At 45.1% G+C, this 26,282-nt stretch overlaps 1 protein-coding gene across 2 annotated transcripts in view; it reads left to right on the top strand.

Moving 5' to 3' along the window:
* Nucleotides 1-26,282, top strand: part of cdh7a (cadherin 7a) — a 177,094-nt gene that overhangs the window by 35,970 nt on the left and 114,842 nt on the right. For both annotated transcript variants that reach the window (XM_052022765.1, XM_052022763.1), the window contains exon 3: nucleotides 24,294-24,588. In XM_052022765.1, coding sequence (XP_051878725.1) covers nucleotides 24,294-24,588 — 295 coding nt within the window. The remainder of the gene's footprint in view (nucleotides 1-24,293; nucleotides 24,589-26,282) is intronic.

The raw sequence follows: 26,282 nt of genomic DNA, 5'->3' as shown, positions 1-26,282 counted from the left end.
AACCTGTTGCCAGAAGAAATCATCAAACGAATGGCATAGGACCTATTGAGGCAGGGTCTCAATTCAGGGTCTCGACCTGAAATGTTGGCTATCCCTTTGCCTCCTGATCTCCTGAATTCCTTCTTCAGCTTGTCTTCCACTCTAACCTGGCTCTGAAAAGGTATTGGAGATCTTAAAGTTACTTAATAGACAGGGATAGGGAGATAGCTGGAGCATATTACACAGATGTTTCACATATAAGAGGCAAAGCGCAGGGATAAAGGGCAGGTGCTTGGATTGGAGGGATGTGACCAATCGTGTAACTGAGATTACGGGGCAGACAGTCACACAATCAAATGTGCTGATAACACAGAAGTAGGCAGACACAGAGCAGATGTTAACATTAAATTACAAATAGATATCATTGCTTTGTACAACTGGGCAAAACTGTGGCAAGTGGATTTCAATGTGGACAAATGTGGGGTGAACTAGTTTAGACTTCATCTAGTTAGGCCACAGTGGGAGAATGGGAAGATCCCAGAGTGGGTGCAGAAAAGTTTTACCAGAATAGTTCCAGGGGCAAAGGTTGTCCGTTACAAGGTTAGACTGGAGAAGCCGGGTTTTTCCTTGAGCAAAAAAAGATTGGGAGGAAGTTTGATGTACAAGATCACGATATGCTTTGACAGTGTAAGTAGAGGGAAGCTATTCTTATCAATAGTTCAAGGACTGGGGGTGGGGGGTGGAGGGGACAGACTTAAAGAGTAGGGCAAAAGGATTGAGGAAAGATTATTTTACTGAGAGAGTAGTCACAATCAGGAATTCGCAGCCTTTGAGTTTTTGGAAACAGAATTAGATCGGGACTTTCTAAACGGGGTTGGACAGGCACAAGGGAAAATAACATGCAGGGCTATGGGGAAGGAGCATGTGAATGGGGCTGTTGCGATCACTGTACATGGAACCACCACAGACTCAATGAGCCAAATGGCTTCCTCCTTTACCCTAACAATTGTCTGATTCTTAGTTGGAACAGATTGCTTTCCAAATGATGAAAATGTAGAAACGGTGCAAGTCCAAGGAGACAGGTCTTTTTACATAAATTGTTAAAATGTGGACAGGTGCAGGAAATAATCAAAAAGCTAATAGATAGTGAGCCTTTACATCTGGAGGACTGGAGAACAAGAATAAGTAAAGGACAAAAGCGGTAACAAATACCAGGAAATTATACCTGGCAATGTCATTGTACGAATCTTATCACATTGGCTCAACTCATTATGTTAATGTAGAAGTTAACCAGCATATTCCAAATGGATTATGGCATCCAGGAAACGAGAAGAGATAGAAATTTCAGGTGAGCATGTTAATCATTCACACAATTACAATGGCTGACAATCACGTCTAGCCTTACAAGTGTTGATGTCTTGACTAAATTCGATAGACAACTCAAAATGAACTTTAATTAAAGAAAGCCATGATTAAATCTACTCTATTTTGGCTTTATTTTCTGTGAATTGAGTGTTTCTAACTAAAAATTGGTTTGTAGTTAAGCGCATCAAACTTACTGAATAAATTCCAGCAACATGGGTGGAAGCTGAGTCCATTCTCCCTGTTAAATGTATAACGAGATTGTGAATGACTGGTGATCTAAATCCATAACCTCCAGTATTCTGGGCTAAAAAAGACACAGTCTCAGACTTAAAGCCAGCAATTGTTCTGACATCAACTGTGACCTGCATAAGAGAGCTCCAAAGTTCCGGCACCCTTTATGCCGAAGTGTTTTCAAACTTTGTCTCTGAAAGACCTGAATCTAAGTTTTAGTGTTTGCCCCAAGTCCATGACTCCCCGGTCAGTGGAGATAGGGCAGATGGAGAGAAACTATCACCTTCCTCCAATTGCTTGAAAATTCTCTTCATTTCCCAGTTCCCAAAATTCTAAGGCATACAATCCCATTTTTGTGTAATTGCTCTTAATTTAATGGGACAGTAAATGGTAGGGCCCTGGGCAGTGTTACGGAACAGTGGGACCTAGGAGTGCAAGTACATAGTTCATTGAAAGCGGTGTCACAGGTAGACAGGGTGGTGAAGAAGGCGTTTGGCACACTGGCCTTCATCAGTCAGCGCATTCAATGTAGGAGTTGGGAAGTTAGGTTGCAGTTATACAAGACATTGGTGAGTCCGCACTTGGAATATTGTGTACGGTTTTGGTCACCCTGTTATAGGAAAGATGTTATTAAACTAGAAAGAGTTCAGAAGAGATTTAGCAGGATGTTGCCTGGACTTGGGGGCCTGAGTTACAAGGAGAGGTTGCGTAGGCTAGGACTGTGTTCCCTGGAATGTAGGAGGTTGAGGGGTAACCTGATAGAGGTGTGTAAGATCATGAGGGGCATAAACAGGGTGAAAGCATGCAGTCTTTTTCCCAGGGAGAGGGTGCTTAAAACAAGAGGGCATAGGTTTAAGATCAAAGGCAAGAGATTTAAAAGGGACATCAGGGGCAGCTTCTTTACGCAAAGGATGTGCGTATTTGGAATGAGCTGCCAGAACTAGTGGTTGAGGCAGGCACATTAGCAACATTTAAAAGCCATCGAGATAAGTACACGGATAGGAAAGTTTTAGAGGGCTATGGGCCGACTGTGGCCAGATGGGACTGGCTCACTGGGCAACACACTCGGCATGGGCTAGTTGGGCTGAAGGGCCTGTTTCCACGTTGCATGACTCTATAACCCTTGGAATCCAGAGTTTTCTTTTCTGGTAAATCCCTCCAAAGTTAACATATCCTCCCTGAGGTAAAGTGCCATGAAATGTGTTCAGTGGATCCCAACCACTTGTTAAAAAACCTTTTCTGCACGTTACTTTTGTTCTTTCACCCTCCCCTGGAATGGGAACAGTTCCTCCTTATATACTCTTGTCTAGACCATTCATGATTTGAAACCTCTCTATTGGATCCCCTCACAACCTCCTCTGTTCCGAGGAGAACAACCCCCACTTCTCCAGTCTGTCCACAGGACTAAGGTCCTTCATCCTTGGAATTATTTTGGTAACTCTCATCCCCACCCTTTCTAAAGCCTTGACATCTTTCCAAATGCAACTGTGGCTGGGCTTTATAAAGATTTTATATGGCAGTGTTTAATAAAAGGTTCTTCACGACTTCCTTGCTATTGTATTCTGTGCCTCTGTTTTGAAAGCCTGGGATCCCATAATCTATTTTAACCACTTTCTCAATCTGCCTGGCCCAACCAAGGCAGGTGGTGTTACCCTTGTATGAAGAATGAGGAGAGGCAAATTAGCAAGTTGACACAATGCTGCAAGGGATCCAAGAATAGAAAGATCTGGGGACGTAAGTACATAGTTCATTGGTAGAGTCTTTTAAAAGAGAGTCCCACTTGTTAGATATAGTGGAAAGAGTTCAGGGCCAGCATGCTCCAGTAAGGAAACATAGCAAGATTAGGGGACCTTGGATGAAAAAAGATTGAAGGTTTGAAAAGAGAAGGAACAATAAAGGAAACACCTGAGATAAGGTGAGTCTCTTGAGGAATATAGAGGGTATAGGAGAGAACTTAAGAAAGAAATTAAGAGAGTAAAGAGGGTCCATGAAATTCACTAAGGAAAAGCATGTGGAAGATAGCGAGTTCAGGGAGGGGTACTTTGATCGTCTGGAGCATGTAAGTATTAACAGAGTGGTGTCAGATGTCATGGATAAATGGTTGATAAATCCCTTGGGCCAGATGAGATCTATCCTAGGATGCAATAGGAAACAAGGGAGGAGATACCAGGGACCCTGATGGAGATTTTTGCATCTTTATCAGCCACAAGGAAGGTATCAGAAGACTGGAGGTTAGCTAATGTTGTTCCTTTGTTTAAAAAGGTCAGCAGGGATAAACTAGGCAACTTTAGGCCAATGAGCCATATGTTAGTGGTAGGGAAATTATTGGAGAAAATGCAAAAGGACACTTGGAAAGGAAGGGACTGATCACAGATAGCATGGCTTTGTGCAGGGGAGATCCTGTTTCACTAATTTGACTGAGTTTTTTGTGAAAGTAGCTAAGAAGATGGATGAAGGCTGGATGGTAGGCATTGTCTTTAGAATGGCTTTTGACAAGGTCCCCCATGGTAGGCTGGTCCAGAAGGTTAAGGCACATGGGATCCAAGGCAAGCTGGCTAATTGGATCCAAAACTGGCTTGGTGCTAGGAGACAGAGGGTGGTGGTGAAAGGTTCCTTTTCTGATTGGAACTCTGTGACTAGTGATGTAGGGCGGGAATTGGCGTTGGGACCATTGTTATTTGTGATATATATTATCAACTCAGACGCGAATGTAGGAGGAATGTTTAGTAAGTCTGTAGACGACACATAAGTTGGTGGTTTTGTGCATAGTGAGGAAGGTTGCCTAAGACTACAGTAGGATATAGATCAGATGGAAAATTGGGTGGACCGTTGCAGACGGAATTTAATCCCAACAAGTCCAATGCACTTTGGGTCAAGACGTATAGTAAATGATAAGGTATGTTGATGAACAGAGGGACCTTGAGAGTCAAGTCCATAGTTCGCTGAAAGTGGTAACACAGGTGTGGTGAAGAAGGCATATAGCATATTTGCCTTCATAGGTCAGGTTATAGAATATAAAAATGGGGATGTTACATTGCAACTTTACAAAACATTGGTCAGACTGCACTTGGAGTAGTGTGTGCAGTTCTGGTCACCACACTATAGGAAGGATATGGTTGCACTGGAGAAAGTGCAGAGGAGATTCACCAGGATGTTGTCTGGATTGGAGGGCTTTAGTTATGGTGAGAGATTGAATTGGCTGGTCTTGTTTTCCCTGGAGTGAAGGAGGCTGAGAGGTCACCTGATAGAGGTATATAAGATTACGAGAGGCATAGATGGGTAGATCTTTTGCCCATGGTAGGGGTATCAAAAGAGGGCATAGGTTTAAGGTGAGAGGAAGGGGTTTAAAGGGGATTTGAGGGGTAGGTTTCTCACACAGAGAGTGTTAATATCTGGGATACACTACCAGGGGAGACGGTGGAATCAGATACTATCACTTTAAGAGATATTTAGACAGGCACTTAAATAGGCAAGGTGTACAAAGATTGGGGCCTAATGTGGTTGAATGGGATTAGTGTAGGAGGGCAAAAGGTTGGCATGGACATTTTGGGCTGAAGGACTGGCTTCTGTGCTGTATGAGTCCATGATTTCCCAACTGCCCTGGTGGGACTTGAACCAGGTCTATACCAGTGGTCCAGAATTCTGGCTGTTAGTTCACTGTGCTATCACTCCCACATGTGTCAGGCAGTGTGGTGCGGAGGCACAAGAGACCACAGATACTGGAATCTGGAGCAACAAACAAGATGATGGCAGAACTCTGCAGGTCGATCAGCACCTGCAGAGGGAAATGGACAGTGGACGTTTCAGGTTGATACCCTTCACCTGGAGGACCCTCACTCTGAGATCCAAGCCCCTGGCTGTGCTGTGAATTGGTTCGGATGTCGGTCTGGAGTGAATCTCACAGCCTGTGGGGTCCGGCATTCCCCTCCCATCAGACTAAATTGACTCCATTCTGAGATCATTGCACTCTGTAATTAAATATTGATTCAGATCTGCAAATAGGGCCTCAGTTAGTCCTATGACAGCCGTCAGGCAAGCATGTCGCTAAGTAAAGTCTCGTGGTTGATGCTGGGGAGAAAAGTTATCGAGTGAAAGTGCTGTTGTGCAGATGGAACACTTAGAACCCACCCCTCTGCTCATTTGAAGCCTTGCATTATTTTCTTTCTTGAGATAAGTGAACTGTTAAAGCACAACAAATATTCTTCAAGATGTTAAAACACCTCAACTGTGGGAATTTTCCTTTCTTGTGGCTGTCAGGGCCCTTCAACTCATTGCAATTATTTTGCGAGATAAAGGGTATTACTCAACATGCTGAACCTGACAATTAAAAGTGAAAATATTCCACGGTGTGGAAATTGTGGTGGTACATTAATGATTATTCAAGAGGCTTTTTATAGACAAATAGACCCTGCCTGGCGATGTGAGACATTGAGGAACAAATGGTGACAGCAATAGATGGTGAACTGTAGGCTTCATCAGCTCTTTAAGTGTTGCTCAGGCCACAAGGAGTAGTTTCAGCTCAGAAGCGGTTTGGGAAAGAGAAGAAGATAATTATTGTCACTCTCTATTGTTTTGAGTTGCTCTTTAAGAGGGGGCAGGGAAGATTTTAAGAATGGTTCCAGGGAAGGGGAATTTTGGAGACTCAAGAAATTCTGCAGATGCTGGAATCTGGAGCAATAGACAATAAGTGCTGGAGGAACTCAGCAGTTCAGGCAACATCTATGGAGGGAAATAAACAATCGCCGTTTCAGGTCAAGACCCTTCATCAAGACTGGAAAGGAAGAGGGCAGAAGCCAGAGTAAGAAGATGGGGGGAGGGGGAGGAGCACACGCAGGCAGGGGATAGGTGAGTTCAGGTGAGGGGGGAAGGTAGGTGGGTGGGGGAGGGTGAGAAGATGTAATAAACTGAGAGGTGATAGGTAGAAGAGGCAAAGGGTAGGAGAGGGCAGTGGACCATAGAATAAAGGATAGAGGAAGGGAGGAGAGGAGATGGGCAGGTCATCAAGGCAGGGGAAGGGAGCCACAGGAATAAGGGAAGACAAAGGAGTGGGAGGGGGTAAGAAAAAGAAGGAGTGGGGTTACGAGAAGTTAGAGAAATCGAAGATGAGGCCATCAGGTTGGAGACTCCCAAGGCGGAATATGAGGTGTTGTTCCTCCAACCTGCGCCTGGCCTCAACGAGGCAGTCAAGGAGGCCATGGATGGACATGTCAGTTTGGGAGTGGGATGTGAAATTGAAGTGGGTGGCCACCAGGAGATGAAAGGTTAGACTGGAGAAGCAACAGTTGTTCCCCTTTAAGCAAAGAAGATTGGGAGGAGATTTGAAGGAATTCCAGTGGGTTTAGGCAGGAAAAATAGAAGGAAGCTGTTCCTCTTAGAGGAAGGTTCAAAGACTAGAGGACATAGATTCAAAATTTTGCTTAAATGTTGAACAGGAATGGGTGGAGAAGCGTTTTTTTAGCCACCCAGTGGAAACAAAGGTCAGCATCGAAAGGAAGTTATTAAAAGGCCAAATTTAAAGCATCTTACCAAAATACTCAATGCATTTGCAACAAGGTGGATAAATCAATGGCACAGATAGTCATAAATGAATGTGATTTAATTGCCATTATAGAAATTCAACTGTAGTGTGACCAAAGTCAAAGTCAAGTTTATTGTCATCTGCACAAGTACATGTGCGCACAGGTGCAATGAAAAACTTACTTGCAGCAGCATCACAGGTACATAGCATCGGATATGCAGTGTTCACAAGAAAAAGCATAAATTTAGCATAAATTATACACAATTTTTACAAGAAAGAACATAAATAGAACAAAAAAAAGAACAAAGTCTGTTTTAGTGCAAAGTGATCAAAGTGGTCATCGTGCTGCTAAACTGTAGCGATTAGGGTTGTGCCGGTTGGTTCAGGAACTGAATGGTTGAAGGGAAGTAGCTGTTCTTGAACCTGGTGGTGTGGGACTTCAGGCTTCTGTACCTCCTGCCCGATGGTAGCTGTGAGAAGATGGCATGGCCCGGATGGTGGGGATCTTTGATGACAGATATTGCCTTCTTGAGGCAATGCCTCCTGTAGATACTACCGATGGTGGGGAGCGATGTGCCTGTGATGTATTGGGCTGAGTCCACCGCTCCCTTGCGCTTTCGAATTGCTGTACCAGACCATGATGCAACCAGTCAGGATACTTTCAACAGTAAATCTGCAGAAGTTTGTTAGAGTGCTCAGCGACATTTAGGAAGGAAAAACAAAAGAGAAAGGAGGCCCAGAAGTGCAGCTGATAAGGGGTGACATCACTTCAGTGGTTAAAAAAGTATCTTGGCTTGGCAGATCATGGTGTAGACTTCAAATCAGTTTGGGTATAGCAGGGAGCAGGGAATATTGGTTGGGGTTGTTTATCAACCTCCTAATAGTAGCTGTGATGTAGGGCGTGCATAAATAAAGAAATCAAGGCTGCCTGTAATATGGAAAATATGAAAAATCCCTATCACAAGGAGTTTAATCTATTTATGGATGGGACAAATCAAGATAGCACCAACAACATACAGCGTGAATTCTTGGAATGTATAGGAGATGGATTTCCATTCAGTATGTTTTGGAACTGACTAGGGACAGGCTATTTTAGATCCAGTACCAAGGGGTTAATTAATAATCAAGTTGTACAGAGGCCCCAAGGATCATAACATAATAGAATTTTACATTAAGTGCAAAAATGATGCAGTTCAATCTTGAAACCAGGGTACCCAATCTAAACAAGGGGATGTACAGAGCAAAACACAAACTGCTGGAAGAATTCGGCTGGTTAAGCAGCATCTGTGGAGGCAAAGAGGTGATCGACATTTCAGGTCACCTGCTTGACCTGCTGAATGCTCACAGTGGGTTTTTCTTTTGCTTCAGGTTCCAGCATCTGCAGTCTCTTGTGTCTCCAGGGAACTAGAGGGCGGCGTGTCGGCTGGGAAACAACATTAAATAGCATGACAGGGGACTGGCTAGCACTTAAAGAAATCAAACATGACTTGCTGCAAATACATATTCCTTTAAGGCACAAAAGCACAATAGGGGAAAGTGGTCCAAGCATGGATTGCAGGAGCAATCAAAGATAACGATAAATCTAAGGAAAGGCTTATAGAGTTGCCAGAAGAAAAAAAAACAGTAAGCTTGAGGATTTGAAATGTTTTTTTGAATTCAGCAAAGGATGAGCAAGAAACTGATATGGAAATGGAAAATAGAATGTGAGAGAAAACTTGAAAGGAGCAAAAACCCAGACTTTAAGCTTCTATGTGTAAGGAAAATGGAAGAGATTAGTGATGGTAAATGGGGGTCCCCTATATACATGGGGAATCTTGTAACAGGGAACAAGGAAAAGGGAGAGGAATTAAACAAATGTCTGCCTACACCGAAGGAGATACAAGAAACCTCTGGATCACCAAGGGTCAGTGTAACTGGGAATATTAAGGAAATTAGTTGAAAAAAAACCTGGAGAAGTTAATGAGCTTGAAAATTCAAGCATCTGAAGAGCCACCTCCCAGAGTTTTGAAGGAGGAGTGACAAACCATCTGCTAGAGGAACTCAGTGGGACGAGCAGGATCGTGAGGGGGTGGGAGTGGGGGGTGAAATCTGATGCAGGGTTTCGACCCGAAACGTCGACAATTCCTTCCCCCCCTCCCACAGACGCTGCTTGACCCGCTGAGTTCCTCCAGCAGATTGTTTGTTGCTCCAGATTCCAGCATCTGTAGTCTCGTGTCTCCTGTACAGACAGAGGATGTTCATGCTGCCATTGTCCGAAGGGCTACAGATTCTGGATCACTTGCTGTGGATTGCAAGGTAGCTCCACACTGGAGCCTTGTTTCCATAACAGCAGATAGACTACGTCTATTTCCTTCTTTATATGCAAATAATTCATCAACATTTCTATGTGGCAGCATTAATTTTGCCATTTTAAAGTCCACTTGTACTTTGGCCCCATTTGCTGTTTGCTGTGGTTTCTCCAGGCCCATTGATTTTGCTACATCTCCAACTTCCAATCTCTTCTTTGTTTCTCTCCTTGAAGAATTCCCTTTGAGGTGCTCATCTCTCTGCCAGGTGAGTTTAAACCCTCTACAGCAACACAGAAAAACAAGGGAGGAACTCAGCGGGTCAGGCAGCATCCATGGAGGGAAGTGGACAGCCAATGTTTTGGGTCAAGATCCACTCACAGCACAGCAGCAGAGGGTCGGATCTCAGAGTGGGGGCCCTCCACACGAAGAAGTCTCGACCTGAGATGTCAGTTGTCCATTTCTCTCCACGGATGCTGCCTGACCTGCTGAGTTCCTCCAGCTTTTTGTGTGTTGCTCCAGATTGCAGCATCTGCAGTCTCTTGTGTCTCCATTAAACCCTCTACTATAGCCCGAACAACCTCCACAGCATGGGGTCCTAGTCCTGCTCAAGATGGAATCCATCTGGGCAGGCATGGTAGTGTAGCGGTTAACATAACACTATTACAGCACCAGTGACCTGGGTTCAATTCCAGCCGCTGTCTGTAAGGAGTTTGTATGTTCTCCCCGTGTCTGCGTGGGTTTCCTCCGGGTGCTCCGGTTTCCTCCCACATTCCAAAGACGTACGGGTTGGGAAGTTGTGGGCATGCTATGTTGGCGCCAGAAGCGTGGCCACACTTGCGGGCTGCCCCCAGAACACTCTACGCAAAAGATGCTTTTCACTGTGTGTTTCTATGTACATGTGACTAATAAAGAAATCATCTTGTGCAGGTCCCACCTGCCCCAGAAACTGTCCCAATGCCCCAGAAATCTTTCCAGCCACACATTCATTTGCTCCGTCCTCCTATTCCTGCACTTGTCACTTGGGACTTATCCTGAGACTGCTTCCTGTGAAGTCTACCCTGTCATTGGCATTGATGTGGACTATAGCTTTTGGTTCTTCAGCCCCTTCCTTGCCCTGCAACCATTCATTGACATCCTTGCACCAAGGAGGCAACATACCATTCTACAGCCATATAAGTATCTGTCCACTCCCCGGTACCTATTGCACTCTTGAACCTTTTCTTTCCCCTGTAAAGTTGAGCCACCCATTGGTTCTGTGGTTTTAGCTCTGGCTACACTCCCCAGGGGAACACAAGAGACTGCAGGTACTGAAATCTGAAGCAACAAGCAAAAAGCTGAAAGATCTCAGTGGGTCAGGTGGCATCTGTGGAGGGAAATAGACATGTCCAGAGGAAGGGTCTTGACCCGAAACGTCAACTGTCCATTTCCCTCCATAGATGCTGCCTGACCCACTGAGTTCCTCCAGTAGTTTGTTTTTTGCTCCAGATTCCAGCATATTTTCTCTCCACAACAAACTGCAATGCGACTGCTACTGTACGCACTAATATCAGTGGAGGGAGGAAAATTGGCAACGTAGAGGGGAAAGCATTGTTCTTCTTCAATGTGGTCAAAGAATTAGAGACCCAGCTTCTTGTATGTTGCTGCCCAGGGAAACACTCTGCCCTGTCAGTACTCAGAACTACTGGTTAGAGAGTAAGTGGCTCTCAGGGATCCTTCGAACTACCTTTGTCTGGCAGTCACTTGGTACCTTTCTGATGGCACTTTCTTTAGCTGTAGGGTGACCTCCCCCGAGACATGTTATCCATGAAAATCTTAACCTCATGCATGGACTTGGTGATGTCAATGTTGCTTAAGTCAATGAAAGTCAAGAGTTCGAGTTCCTCAAGCCATAATTCTATGGTTTTATAACTCTTTGGAATACAGTGTGACTCACTCTCTGATGCACCCTTTTTAATAAGCTTCTTGTGCTCAGATACATTGACTCCCAAGGTGAAATAAAATGAATAGCCAGTTTGATAGGATAAAAACAGATCTGAATCAGAATCAGACTTATTATCACTAACATATGACGTGAAATTTGTTGTTTTGCAGCAGCAGTACAGTGCAAAGACATAAAAATCTATAAATTACAAAAATAAATAAATAGTGCAAAATATAAAGAAATAATGAGGTAGTGTTCATCTGATGGCGGAGGGGAAGGAGCTGTTCCTGAATCACTGAGTGTGGATCTTCAGGCTCCTGTATCTCCTCCCCGATGGTAGTAATGAGAAGAGAGCATGTCCTAGATGGTAAGGGTCCTTAATGATGGATGTGACCTTCTTGAGGCACCGCCTCTTGAAGAAATCCTCGATGGTGGGGAGGGTTGCGTCCGTGATGGAGCTGGCTGAGTCTACAACCCTCTGCAGCCTCTTGTGACCTTGCACATTGGAGCCTCCATACCAGGCGGTGATGCAACCAGTCAGAATGTTCTCCACCATACATCTGTAGAAATTTGTAGGAGCCTTTGGTGACATACCGAATCTCCTCAAACTTCTAACAAAGTAGAGCCGCTGGTGTGCCTTCTTTGTGATTGCATCAACGTGTTGGGTGCAGGATAGATTCTCCAAGATGTTGACACTCAGGAACTTGAAGCTGCTCACCCTTTCCACTGCTGACCCCTCAATGAAGACTGGTGTGTGTTCTCCTGACTTCCCCTTCCTGAAGTCCACAATCAGTTCCTTGGTCTTGCTGACGTTGAGTGCCAGGTTGTAGTTGTGACACCACTCAACCAGCCAATCTATCTCACTCCTGTACGCCTTCTCGTCGCTATCGGTTAGCGCAACGCTATTAGAGCGCCAGCGATCGGAGTTCGATTCCCGTCGCTGTCTGTAAGGAGTTTGTACGTTCTCCTGTGTCTGCGTGGGTTTCCTCCGGGTGCTCAGGTTTCCTCCCACATTTCAAAGACGTACGGGTAGGTTAACATGGGTTTAAAAATTGGGTGGTGTGGACTCGTTGGGCTGGAAGGGCCTGTTACCACACTGTAAATAAAATTTAATTAAAAATTTAATTTAATTTAAAGTGAATGGGTTTTCAGGTACAGTTCCCATGAGTTAGAGGGTTGGGAAATATAAAACAGATGACCAGTGGGCAGCACAGTGGCAAAGCTAGTAGAATTGCTGCCTCACAGCTCCGGAGACCCAGGTTCAATCCTGACCTCGGGTGCTGTGTGGAGCACCCGAGCTTTCTCCCACATTCCTAAAATGTGGGGGTTGGTAGGTTAATTGGACACTGTAAATTACCTCTGCTGTGGAAGTGAGAGCAGCTGGGAATGTGGAGAGAGTAATCTGGGATTAGTGTAGGATCATTGTCGGTGCGTGCTTGTTAGTTGGTGTGGAACTCGACGGGCCAAAAGTACTGTTTCTATGACGTATGACTCTGTGTCCCTAAAGACAGAAAGTAAAATAGCGTAAGCGATAAGGGCATATGAAAGGTGCCAGGTAGTTAACACCAGTGAGAACCAGAGTGGTGGTGGGCAGTCGAAGGTTCTGCCCGAGCTGATTGCCTGCCCCTCTTCTGAAGTTACGTCCGTGCCCATGTGTCCCTGGAGAAGGAGGATGCGATGTCTATATCCACAGGTACATTGGGGGCCTTCTGGGACCGGTGGGCACCACAGGGGCCCGAGTGTGTTCTGGATGGAGATGAATGTGTTGTAATTTGAAGCTTTTGACTGTAAATAGTGTGAATAGTGGAAAAGTGTCGTATTGTAATCATGTGATGCAGTAATCACTGAATAAGCCTCCCTTGAAAAAAAGGTAAAAAAAAAGTGAGAACCAGACTGGTTGTAGAAGTTAGAGGGAAAGTTAAAAAAGAAATAAGGGGAATAAAAAGAGAACACAAGAGATGGCTGGCATCAAACATTAAAGAGAATCATAAATGACCTGGATGAGTATGTTGATGGGTGGGTTAGTAAGTTTGCAGACAATACCAAGACTGGTGGAGTTGTGAATAGTGTAGAAGACTGGCGACGGATACGGTGTGATATAGATCAGCTGCAGATGTGGGCAGAGAAATAGCAGATGGAGTTTAACCTGGATAAATGTGAGGTGTTGCACCTTGGTAGGACCAATGTCAAGAGGCAGTACACTCTTAAGGGCAAGACCCTTAACAGTGTTGGAGAGCAGAGAGACCTTGGGGTGCAAGTCCATGACTCATTGAAAGTGGCTACACAGGTTGACAGGGTGGTTAAGAAGGCTTATGGAATGCTTGCATTTATTAATCGGGGTATTGAGTATAGGAGTCAAGAAGTTATGATGCATCTCTATAGAACTCTGGTTAGGCCACATTCAGAGTATTGCGTGCAGTTTTGGTCACCTCACTATAGGAAGGATGTCGGGCTTTAGAGGGGGTGCAGAGGAGGTTTACTAGGATGCTGCCTGGATTAGAGGGCATGTGCTGTCAGGAGAGGATAGACTCTTGGCTCTTTTCTCTGGAGCGGTGGAGGCTGAGGGGTGATCTGTTGGAAGTGTATAAAATTATGAAGGGCATAGATAGGGTGGACAAGCAATATCTTTTTCTCATTATTGAATGATCCACTACCAGAGGGCATGCATTTAAGGTGAGAGGGGGTAGGTTCAGAACAGATGTGAGGGGTAAGTTTTTTACTGAGAGAGTGCTGGATGCCTGGAATGTGTTGCCTGATAGGGTGGTGGAGGCAAATTCATTGGGGGCTTTTAAGAGGGGCTTGATGGGCACATGAATGAGAGGAAAATAGAGGGATATGGGCATTCTGTAGGTAGAGGGAATAGCTATGAATAGCACTGTGGGCTGAAGGGCGTGTTCTGTGCTGTACTATTCTGTGTTCTATGTAGAATCCAAAATTATTCTTCAGGGGTATGAACAGGAAGGGAGTTGTAAGTGGAGAGGTGAGGCCAATCCGAGACCAGCAAAGAAATCTTCTGAGGGAGGCAGAGGTCCTTCACATCAATCTTCACCAGCGAAGAAGAAACTGCTAGAGCCATAGCAAAGGAAGATGTAATTGAGATTCTGTATTTGGATAAGAGTTGGTAAAGAGGAGGGGTCTACAGAGACTGGCTGCACTTCATATGGATAAACCACCAGGTCCAGGTTGGTTGCATCCCAGGTTATGGAGGGAAAGAAGGGAGGAAATTGCAGAGGACTTGGCCATTATCTTCCTAATGTCCAGAGTTTAAGGAGTGGTGTCTGACCTTTGTTCAAAAAATGTTGCAAGCATAACCTAGTAATTGCAGCACAGTTGGTTTAACCCCAGTACTAGAGGAAATTCTAGGAACAATAATCATGGTTAGAACGGGCAGCGTGGATTGATTAGAAAAAGGTAGCCTGGATTTACTAAAGGTATACCATGTTCAACGAACTTCGTAAAGCTTTTTTGATGATGTATCAGAGAGAGTTGATGGGATTAAGTAGGCTGAGACCATATGGTCCTGAGTAGAAGAATAAGAGGTGATCTTAGGTAAATTTCTTACAGGGCTTGGCTGGGTGGATGTGGAGTTGATGTTTTTTCCTGCTGACTTTATCTAGAACCAAGGATCATCGTCTCAAAGAAGGGGCGGTTCATTCAGGACCTTGAAATAAGGTTGGCATTGAAGGGAAAATAGTCATTAGGGCTACGGTTCCATCTATTACCTGCAAGTGCCATCCCCCTCCCCACTTTATACTGGCTATTTCCCCTTTCCACTCTCAATCCTGATGCTGGGTATTGACCTAAGCGTCATCTATCCCTCTGCATCTACAGAGGATGCCTGACCCGCTGAGTTCTCTCAGCAGTTTTTTGCTCCAAGCATTAGGTTTCTCCTTTCTCTGTTTCTGAGATGTTATTCCCGCACGTGGGTGAAAGACTGAACCAGTGTTTAGTTTCACAGTATAAAAGCAGCAAATGCCAGAAACACTCATCAGGTCAGGCAGCATCCATGGAGGTGGAAACAGAGTTAAAATCTCAGGTCTGTGGCCTTCAGTCAGGACTGGGAAAGAGAGAGATCCACATGTGTTTTCAGTATTTCTCTTTCCCAGTTCTGATGAAGGGTGGCATACCCAAAAAGGGAGCTGTTTCTCTCTCTACAGATGCTGCTTGACTTGCTGAGTGTTTCCAGCATTCGCTGCTTTAATTTCAGATTCCGCCATCTGCAGTCCTTTTTTTTGATTTTTGTTTAATTTCCTGGTCCCCTCCCAAGCTGATATCGCTTTGGGGAAATGTCTAACCTGCAGTGTAAGAAAGTAGCACACCATTGCACAGGTACTGAGAGTGAGATTACCAAAAAGCAGCCAGCATAATCAAAGACCCCACCCACCCCGGACATTCTCTCTTCTCCCCTCTCTCATCGGGCAGAAGGTACAAAAGCCTGAAAACACGTACCACCAGGCTCAAGGACAGCTTCTATCCCGCTGTTATAAGACTATTGAACAGTTCTCTTGTAAGATAAGATGGACTCTTGACCTTACAATCTACCTCGTCATGACCTTGCACCTTATAGTCTGCCTGCACTGCACTTTCTCTGTAACTGTAACACTTTATTCTGCATTCAGTTATTGCTTTTCCCTTGTACGACCTCAATGTACTGATGTGATGAAAAGATCTGTATGGATGGCATGCAAAACAAAGTTTTTCACTGTAGCTCGGTACATGTGACAGTAATAAACCAATTTACCAATTTATGGGGACAGTGTTTGGCTGATGTTATGGCAGTCAGAAAAGGTGGTCTGAGCAATGGTGCAGCTTGAAGCTCACCTTAAGGTCAAAGACAACACCAACTTTGCGAACAGGCTGGCTTGCTCAGGTCAGTGGAGGCGAGGGAACAGAGATTGTGATAGGGATTGAAGAGGAGGGTTGTGGTTGTACTCATCAAAGCATGAAGGCCCAGGATACCTACAGCAAGAAAGCAGTGGGTTTATCTGTGAGAGGGAATGTTTAACCTGTATACATGTTGCGACCTCAAGATTCTGCTGCAGAGTGAGTGTTCCAGTCAACATTACATCATTATGAAGAAGGCACACAACAGGACTCTGCCGTCCTGTTTATGTTGATACACAGAGAACAGCAGTTTAGAAATGAGACCCTTTCTACGCTCAGATTGCACAGCAAAGTGTTTTTTTCCTCCAAGTTAGATCATCATCTGAGCAGCAGCCACATCTGTGATTATGGAAGTAAATTGGCACATGTAGGTGCAACCTATAACCATTGTTTATCAGTCATAATAAGGAACAGACTCCATAGCAAAGAGACATGAATTACAGGGTCCTGTAGGTGACACTAATCTTTCACCCGTAGCCTCTACCAGGCTCTTACTGCTCAGTACTGTATATACGCAGAAACATCACACTGTGTTGCAGTGTTTCTATGTTATTTCCCTGATTGCAAAATACTGTAATATTCACCTGCTTGACAAGCCTGTATTTATAATGGTGTGGGGCAATTACAGCACAGGTCTCAATCAGGAGTGGTCAGGCACACTGGAGATTGCTGCTTACCTCTTACTGTATTTTCCCTTACCTCCGTGGTATTGGTATTGGTATTGGTTTATTATTGTCACTTGTACCAAGGTACAATGAAAAGCTTGTCTTACAAACCGATCATACAGGTCAATTCATTACACAGTGCAGTTACATTGAGTCAGTACAGAGTCCATTGAGGTAGTACAGGTAAAAACAATAACAGTACAAAGTGTCACAGCTACAGAGAAAGTGCAGTGCAATAAGGTGCGAGGTCATAACAAGGTAGATTGCGAGGTCATAGTCCATCTCATTGCATAAGGGAACTGTTCAGTAGTCTTATCACAGTGGGGTAGAAGCTGTCCTTAAGTCTGGTGGTACATGCCCTCAGGCTCCTGTATCTTCTACCCAATGGAAGAGGAGAGAAGAGAGAATGACCCGGGTGGGTGAGGTCTTTGATTATGCTGGCTGCTTCACCAAGACACCAAGAGGTAAAGACAGAGTCCAAGGAGGGGAGGCTGGTGTCCATGATGCGCTGGGCTGTGTCCACAACTCTCTGCAGTTTTTTGTGGTCCCGGGCAGGGCAGTTGCCGTACCAAGCCATGATACATCCAGATAGAATGCTTTCTGCAGCTTCATATAAGAACAAGTAGAAGCTAATGTAGGCCATTCAGCCCCTCAAACCTGCTCCACCATTCAATAAGATCCCAAAAGACAGTTGGACGTGTACATGGACAGGTAAGTTTAGAAGGATATGGGCCAATGCTGGCAAATGGGATGAGCTTGGATGGACATCTTGGCTGGCATGGACCCGTTGGGCCAAAGGACCTACTTCTGTGCAGTATGACCCTATGATTCTAACGTCATGGCTGATCTTTCAACTTTCCTGCACTCTCAGGTCCCTTGATTTCCTTCATATCCAACAAGATTTTGGTCTTTGCTTTGAATATATTCAGTGTCTGAGTCTCCACAGTCCTCTGGGGAGAGAATTCCAAAGACTCACCACAGGCACGGTAGTGTAGCGGTTAGCATAATGCTTCACAGCATCAGTGACCCGGGTTCAATTCCGGCTGCTGTCTGTAGGGAGTTTGTACGTTCTCCCTGCATCTGCATGGGTTTCCTCCAGGTGCTCCACTTTCCTCCCACATTCCAAAGATGTACGGGGTTAGGAAGTTGTGGGCATGCTATTTTGGCGCCAGAAACGTGGCAACACTTGAGGGCTCCCCGTTAGAACACTCTACGCAAAAGATGCACTTCACTGTGTGTTTTGATATACATGTGACTAATAAAGATATCTTTTCTCTGTACAAGATGTTGGTGAGGCCACATTTGGAATACTGTGTTCAGTTTTGGTCACCCTGCTATAGGAAATATGTCATTAAGCTGGAACGAGTGCAGAGGAGATTTACGAAGATGTTGCCAGGACTTGGCGAACTAAGTTATGGAGAGAGGTTGAGCAGGTTGGGACTTTATTCACTGGAGTGTGGGAGAATGAGGGAGAATGAGGAATGAGAGGTACATAAAATTATGAGGGGCATAGATAGGGTGCATGTGCACAGTCTTTTGCTCAGGGTTGGGGAATCAAGAACTAGAGGGCATAAGTTTAAAGTGAGAGGGGAGAGATTTAATAGGAACCTGAGGGGCAACTTTTGCACCCAGAGAGTGGTCAGTATATGGAATGATCTGCCAGAGGAAGTGGTTGAGGCAGGTACATTAACAACATTTAATATTTACTTGGACAGGTACATGTATAGGAAAAGTTTAGAGGGATATAGGCCAAACATAAGCAAATGGGACTAGCTTAGATGAGAATCTTGGTCCGTATGGACCAGTTGGGCCGAATGGCCTGTTTCCATGCTGTATGACTCCAAGCCTCTATGATTATGCAGAAAAGAGAAGAAATTTTTCATCTCTGCCTTGAACAGAGTCCCTAATTCTGAGACTGTAATCCCTGGTTCTAAACAGTCCAGTCAAAGGAAACATCATTTCCCCATCCTCCCTGTCAACTCTCTTAAGAATTTAGTACATTTTAATGAGATCACCTTTCATTCTTCTGAACTTGGGAGAGCATAAGATCAGTTTTCTTCTCATGAGATGACCTCTCTGTCTCAGGAATAATCTGGCGAACCTTCACTGCACTCTCTCCACAGGGTGGTGAAAGAAGGCGTATGGCACGCTGGCCTTCATCAGTCAGGGCATTGAGTCTAGGAGCTGGGAGTTCATGGTATGGTTGTACAAGACGTTGATGAAGCAGAACTTGGAGTACTGTATTCAGTTTTGGTCAGCCTGCTATAGGAAAGATGTTATGAAACTGGAAAGAGTGCAGAAAAGATTTACGAGGATGTTCCCAGGACTTCAGGGACTGAGTTATGGAGAGAGCTTGGACAGGCTAGGACTTTATTCCTTGGCATGTAGGAGACAGAGGGGTGACCTTACAGAGGTGTATAAAATCATGAGGGGCATAGATAGGGTGGATGTACACAGTCTTTTTCCCAGGGTTGGGGAACCAAAAACTAGAGGGCATAGGTTTAAGACAAGAGGGGGATGATTTAAAAGGGACCTGAGGGGCAATTTCTTCAAGCAGGGAGCAGCGTGTATATGGAACGAGCTGCCAGAGGAAGTGGTTGAGGCAGGTACAATAACAACACTTAAAAGACAGTTGATCAGGTACATGGATAGGAAAGGTTTGTAGGGATATGGGCCATATGTGGGCAAATGAGACTAGCTTAGATGGGCATCTTGGTCAGCATAGACGAGTTGGGGTCATTTCCATGCTGTATTATTCTATGACTCAATAACACTGCAAGTGTATCCTTCCTTGGATGTACATTATTTGTCACATATACATCGAAACAGTGTTTGCATCTTTTTGCATTACTGAGAATGTGCTGGGGGTAGCCCGCAAGTGTTCCGGCGCCAACATTGCATGCCCACAGCTCCTAACCTGTACGTCTTTGGAATGGTGGGGGGAAACCGGAGCACCCGGAGGAAACCCACACAGACACAGGGAGAACGTACAAATTCCTTACAGACAGCAGCCGGAATTGAACCCAGGTTGCTGGCGCTGTAATAACGTTACGCTAACCGCTACACTAACGTGGCGGTCTGATCTGTACACAATATTCCAGCTGTGGTCACACAGGGGTTCATGTAATTGCAGCAAGATGTCTTTGGTCTTCGGACTCAAACTTTCTTGTAATAAAGGCCAATGTACTGCTTTAATTCCTAATTGCTTGCTGCACCTGGAGTGAGCAGCAAACAACGCCACGACAGCTGTAACCTCCACATTCAGTGGTGGATGGGAACCACACAGGTTCCATCTTAGCACAGCTTCTGTGTCTCAAATGCTTCAGCTTTGAATGTACTCTATTCAGACATTTTCAGGGGATCTGAGAGGAATGTAGCACCTACTAAGAGCGTACCTAAAGGCAGTGAAATTCAATTTCTAGACTAGCACACTACGTGCTCATTATCCGCTGACTTACTGTCCATAGTCCCGTGTATTCACAAGTCAGCCTCAGCCTCCACTTCACACTTGTTCCAAAGGCACAAAAGAAGTGGAATGCATACCTGTATGAGTGAGGTTCGACCAGGTGTGTCACTGGAGTGAGGTCAGGGATGAGGGAAGGTGTGAGGTCAGGGGTGAGGACCAGGTGTGTCACCACATTGAGGTCAGAGGTGAGGGACAAGTGTGTCACCGGAGTGAGGTCAGGGGTGAGGGAAGGTGTGAGGTCAAGGGTGAGGACTGGGTGTGAGGACTGGAGCGTTTGGATGTTTCCACCGGTTTCGACACAGAAGTTGGTATATCTGTGGAGGGATCACTGCCAGCAGCCTTTTGTTACCTGTGAGAAGTCAGTGCCCCATCCCTTGTGAATAATGAGGACTCATTGTCTGTCCATGCATATAGATATAGAATTATGAAGCCACACAGCATGGAAACAGGCCCTTCAGCCCACCGAGTCCATGCTGACCATCAAGCACCCATTTACACTAATCCTACCCTAACGCATTTTATTCTCACCACATTCCCAGCCACTTCCCCCAGATTCTACCTACACACTGGGGGCAAATTACAGCAGCGAATTAACCTGCCTTTCGGATGTGGTGAGAACCCACGTGGTCACAGGGAGAATGTGCAAACTCCACACAGACAATACCAGAGGTCAGGATTGAACCCGGCTCATGAGACCTGTGAGGCAGCAGCACGACCATCACTACCATCTGCACCACTGTGCTGCCAATCCATGACATAAGTCTCAACAACATTTAGTTTTTGGAAATTACTGCTGATCTAGAGCTGGAAGTCTGATATTAAGTCTGACAGGTTAGTGATGATTGGTAATTGGTAATTGGTTTATTATTGTCACGTGCATTGAGATCCAGTGAAAAGCTTTTGCTTGCGTGCCATCCAGACAGATCATTCCATACACAAGTACATCGAGGTAGTACAAAGGGAAAAAATAAACAGAATGCAGAATATGGTGTCACATTACAGGGGAAGTGCAGTGCAGGTAGACAGTAATGGAGGGGTAAGAGAACGGTTGGTGAATTAAAGTTGTACGTTGTCAATATATGCGTGGAAACTGTCACTACGATACTATTGAGTAATGGAACATCAATGAAAAGGAAGAGGAGACCAAAGAGATGCTCGATATCCCAGACAATGCTAACCCTCTGGATAATCCTTGAAGTTACTGATAGTTATGTATAAGTATAAACTCAAAACACAGGGTAAAATCAGCCCTCACCACCCGGGACATGCCCTCTTCACGTTACTACCATCGGGGGGGGAGGTACAGGAGCCCGAAGACCCACACTCAATGATTCAGGAACAGCTTCTTCCCCTCCACCATCAGATTCCTGAACGGTCCATGAACCCATGAACACTACCTCGTTATTCCTCTTTTGCACTATTTATTTTTGTAACATAGTAATTTTTATGTCTTTATGCCTTGCACTGTACTGCTGCTGTAAAACAAATTTCGCGACATATGTCAGTGATAATAAGCCTGATTCTGATTCATTAAACTTGCCCCACAGTAATCTAGCCGATAGCTTTGCGAGGCACTCTCCAATCCGGCCCCACTCCCATCTGTGAAGAGCAATTCCCACTTAACCTCATCAGCTCTGCCTGGACAGTTAGCACTCCTGCCTGAGTCAGAATATTGTGAATTCCTGGAGCAGTACTGAGGGACTGCTGCACAATTGCTGGTGGTGTGTCTTACACAAGGTGCTACCTGCCCTCTCGGGAAGAAGCAAAAGATCCTGCAAGGGCGGCGAGCTCTCTCTGTGTCCCAACCAGTGCCGAAACCTCCACCAAAATCACAGGAAAAGTGGGAGTGCTGCTCTTTGTGGGATCTTGCTGTGCATGAATTGGCTGCTACATTTTCTACGTTGCATTTTGGAAGTCCTTAATTGCCTGCGAAATGCATTGGGATCTTCTGATCATGCAAACCACCATATGCAATAAGACTCCGAAATTCCACTATCTGATTATATAGAAATTCCGATGGTTCCATATCGAGCTCATCGCATGCTGTTCCTTTCAAATGCACTGGGGTTCTGGTTCCTACCTTCCCTTTAAACTCACTGGGTTACATCTCCTGCTCACCCGTTAACTTCACTGGGCTCCCCTTTCCCACGTTCCCTTTCACCTCACTGGGTCCTGTTTCCCGTGCACCCTTTAGATTTACCAGGCCCCCGTTTCCCACACTCTCTTTAAACTTAGTGGGTTCACAGGAAGATTTATTACACTACTGTGTGTTATGAGTGAAGGGAACAGATTTGAAGGATCTTGAAAGTAAAGGACTCTGAACACAGTCTGGCAAGGAAGAATTCTTTACAAAGACAAACCAGGGAAAATGGTAACAGGAATAACACACACACACACACACACACACACACACACACACACACACACACACACACACACACACATACACGCACACACGTACAGTTTATAGCGAGCGTGGGAAAATTGCAACGTGGGTAAAATGCACACACACACACACACACACACACACACAATGAACTGGGTACATAAAATCAAGGAAAAGCAATACGATACCTGCCACCCCTTGACTCACTGCAGGCACAGCTCTACGCTACCGGGAATACTAACTTAGGACGCTCCTAACCCTGTTGAAGTGCACACCTTACCAACGGTCTCTCCAGTGTCGTTCCACGGTTCCTCTGAGTAATCAAAGAGCGCAAACCAGGCACATTGGGCACTCTTTATAATGCTGGAGGGCTGGAGGGTCCAGCCCAGGTAGTTCAATAAGGCCAATGGCCCGAGGCCAAGTACAAAGGCGTTTAAAGGGACCAATGGTCAGGTGTGCACTGATGGGTGATGTGGAGCCAAACCTTGATTGACAGTGGTATGCCTTTCGACCAGGTAATGGGCAGTGCTGTCACATGATAGCTACGGCCCTCCACAATACACTGTGTAACTTCCAAAAAAAAAATGAATTAAAGGTGTTCTATGATGTAACATCTGATAATCCAGAAATTATGCCAGTCAAATCCCCAAGATTGTTGGATTCATGGAGTTTCAATGTAAGTGTAAGACTTTCAAGTTTTACTTTGATCCAGTTCATAATCTGTTCTTTTCATTGAAAGCCATAAGCATGTCCAACTATAAGATGTCTTACATGGTATTGTCAAAGTCATAGTTGAGTTTATTGTCATCTCCACAAGTACATGTGTGCACAGGTGCAATGAAAAACTTACTTGCAGTAGCATCACCGGCACATAGCATCAGAGACACAACATTCACAAGAAAAACCTGAATTATACATACTTTTTACAAGAAAGAATACAATTAGAACAAAATAAAACATGGTTCATTTTAGTGCAAAGTGATCAACATGGCCATAGTGTTGCTGTACTGAGGTAGTGATGAGGGTTGTGCAGGTTGGTTCAAGAACTCAATGGTTGAAGGGAAGTAGCTATTCTTGAACCTGGTGGTGTGGGACTTCAGGCTTCTTTACCTCCTGCCCAATGGTAGCTGCGAGAAGATGGCATGGCCCAGATGGTGGGGATCTTTGATGATGGATGTTGCCTTCTTGAGGCAGCACCTCCTGTAGATACTCCCGATGGTGGGGAGGGATGTGTCCATGATGTATTGGGCTGAGTCTACTACGCTCTGCAGTTTCTTACACTCCTGTGCATTTGGATTGCCGTACCAGACCATGGTGCAACCAGTCAGGATACTTTCAACAGTACATCTGTAGAAGTTTGTTAGAGTGTTTGGTGACAAGCCAAACCTCCTTAACCACCTGAGAAGGTAAAGACACTGGTGCACCTTCCTTGTGATTGCATCTATGTGCTGGGCCCAGGACAGGTCATCCGATATGTTAATGTCCTGGAATTTTGGACACATTGTCCATTGACAGGAGAATACTGTTGCATAATGGCGATAATATTCTTGGGGACTGAAAAACCCTAACGTTGCACTTGTTTACCACCAGCTTCACTCTGATGTTGACCGGGGAGATGGTTCCATCAAGTATGTGCTTTCAGGAGAAGGAGCAGGTTCCATCTTCATCATTGATGAGAGCACCGGGGATATCCACGCCACCAAACGACTGGATCGTGAGGAACAAGCCTACTACGCACTGCGGGCACAAGCTGTCGACCGCCTGACTAATAAACCCGTCGAACCCTTGTCAGAGTTTATCGTCAAGATTCAAGACATCAATGACAATGAGCCACGGTTTCTGGATGGACCATATTTGACTAGCATCCCTGAAATGTCTCCTGTGGGTAGGTTCAAGGAGAAGAAGATATCATTATACAGTCCTTTTTGCCTCTACTCGTTTCTAGTGTCTTTATAACAGTGACAGAGAGAGACATAGAGATAAACATCATGGAAGCAGGCCCTTTGGCCCATCAAGTCCATGCTAGCCAACAACCACCCATTTAGACTAAACTTGCATCAATCCCATTTTATTCTCTCCTCATTCCCATCAACTGCCCCCAGATTCTACCACTAGGAACAATTTAACCCACACCTCTTTGCAATGAGGGAGGAAGCAGGAGCACCTGGGGGAAGGCCACATAGTTACAGGTAGAACAGACCGCCGGACACACAGACGGCACCCGAGGTCAGGGTTAGCCCACACTAGTGCTTTATGATCCCTGATTTCAGCCTCCTTATCAAACCTGATGGACAACATTACCTAACAATGGAGAAACATTGGGAATAGGGAATGGCCATTCAGTCCTTCGAGCCTGTTCCGTCAGTCAATGAGATGCATGACCCAGATTCACATGCATGCCATTGATCTACGTCCCCTTTTAGCTTTGGTCAACAAAATTACGTTTGCATCAACTTTCCCAATTGACCTGGCATCGATTGCTGCTTGTGGAAAGGCATTCCAAGTTTCTGGCAGCCTCTATGTGAAAAAGTGCTTCCTCACCCCGCTCCTGAGAGACCTTGTTCCTTGGTGCTCGGCTCCATCACTGATCAAAGAAGCTTCTCTCCATCTACCTTAATTTATCAATTACGTTAATAACTTCAAACAGATCAAAGCACCTTTTGAACATAGAAAATAGAACAGTTTGGCCCAAAATGTGCCGATTATATCAACCTACTCAATCTAACCCTTCCCTCCTACACAGCCCATAAACCTCCATTTTTCTTACATCCATGTACCTATCTAAGAGTCTTAAATGTCCCTGTTGTATGCCACTTTAAATTTCTAAATTTTCGGCTTGTGTTGTCTCAATCCATCCAGTGTTAACATATCCTCACAAAGTGTGGTGTCTAGAAATGCTCCCAATGATTCCATTGTGTTCTGACTGGGACTTTGTAGTGGTTTAATATGACATGCATCCATTTTAGAGTAACAGCGTTATACAGCAGGGAAGCAGGCCCTTCGGCCCAACTCGTCCATGCCGACCAAGGTGCCTGCCTAAGCTAGGCTCAGTTGCCTGTGTTTGGCCCATATCCTTCTAAACCTTTCCTATCCATGTACCTGTCCAAATGCCTTTTGTAATTGTACCCACCTCTACCACTTCCTCTGGCAGCCCGTTCCACACACCCACCACCCTCTGTGTGAAAACCTGCCCCTCAGGTCCCCTTTAAATCTTTCCCCTCTCACTTTAAACTGAATGCCTCTAGTTTAAACTCCCCCACCCTGGGAAAATAACTGTGACTATTCACTTTATCTATGCCCCTCATGATTTTATATACCTCTGTAAGGTCATCCCTCAGCCTCCTGCACTCCAGGGAAAGCAGTTCCAGCCTATCCAGTCTCTCCTTATAACTCAAGCCCTCCACTCCCACCAACATTCTTGTGAATTTTTTCTGCAGCCTTTCCAACTTGATGACATCCTTCCCATAGCTGGGCAACCAGAACTGCACAAAATACCCCAAGTAACGACACACAATTCCCCAAGTAATGACACACAATACCCCAAGCAACGACACACAGTACCCCAAGTAACGACACACA

The sequence above is a fragment of the Pristis pectinata genome, chromosome 9 (genome assembly GCF_009764475.1).
Source record: "Pristis pectinata isolate sPriPec2 chromosome 9, sPriPec2.1.pri, whole genome shotgun sequence".
In the NCBI taxonomy this organism is placed as follows: domain Eukaryota; kingdom Metazoa; phylum Chordata; class Chondrichthyes; order Rhinopristiformes; family Pristidae; genus Pristis; species Pristis pectinata.
Note: the sequence above shows the minus strand (reverse complement) of the source record. Positions and strands in the feature narration are given on the sequence as shown.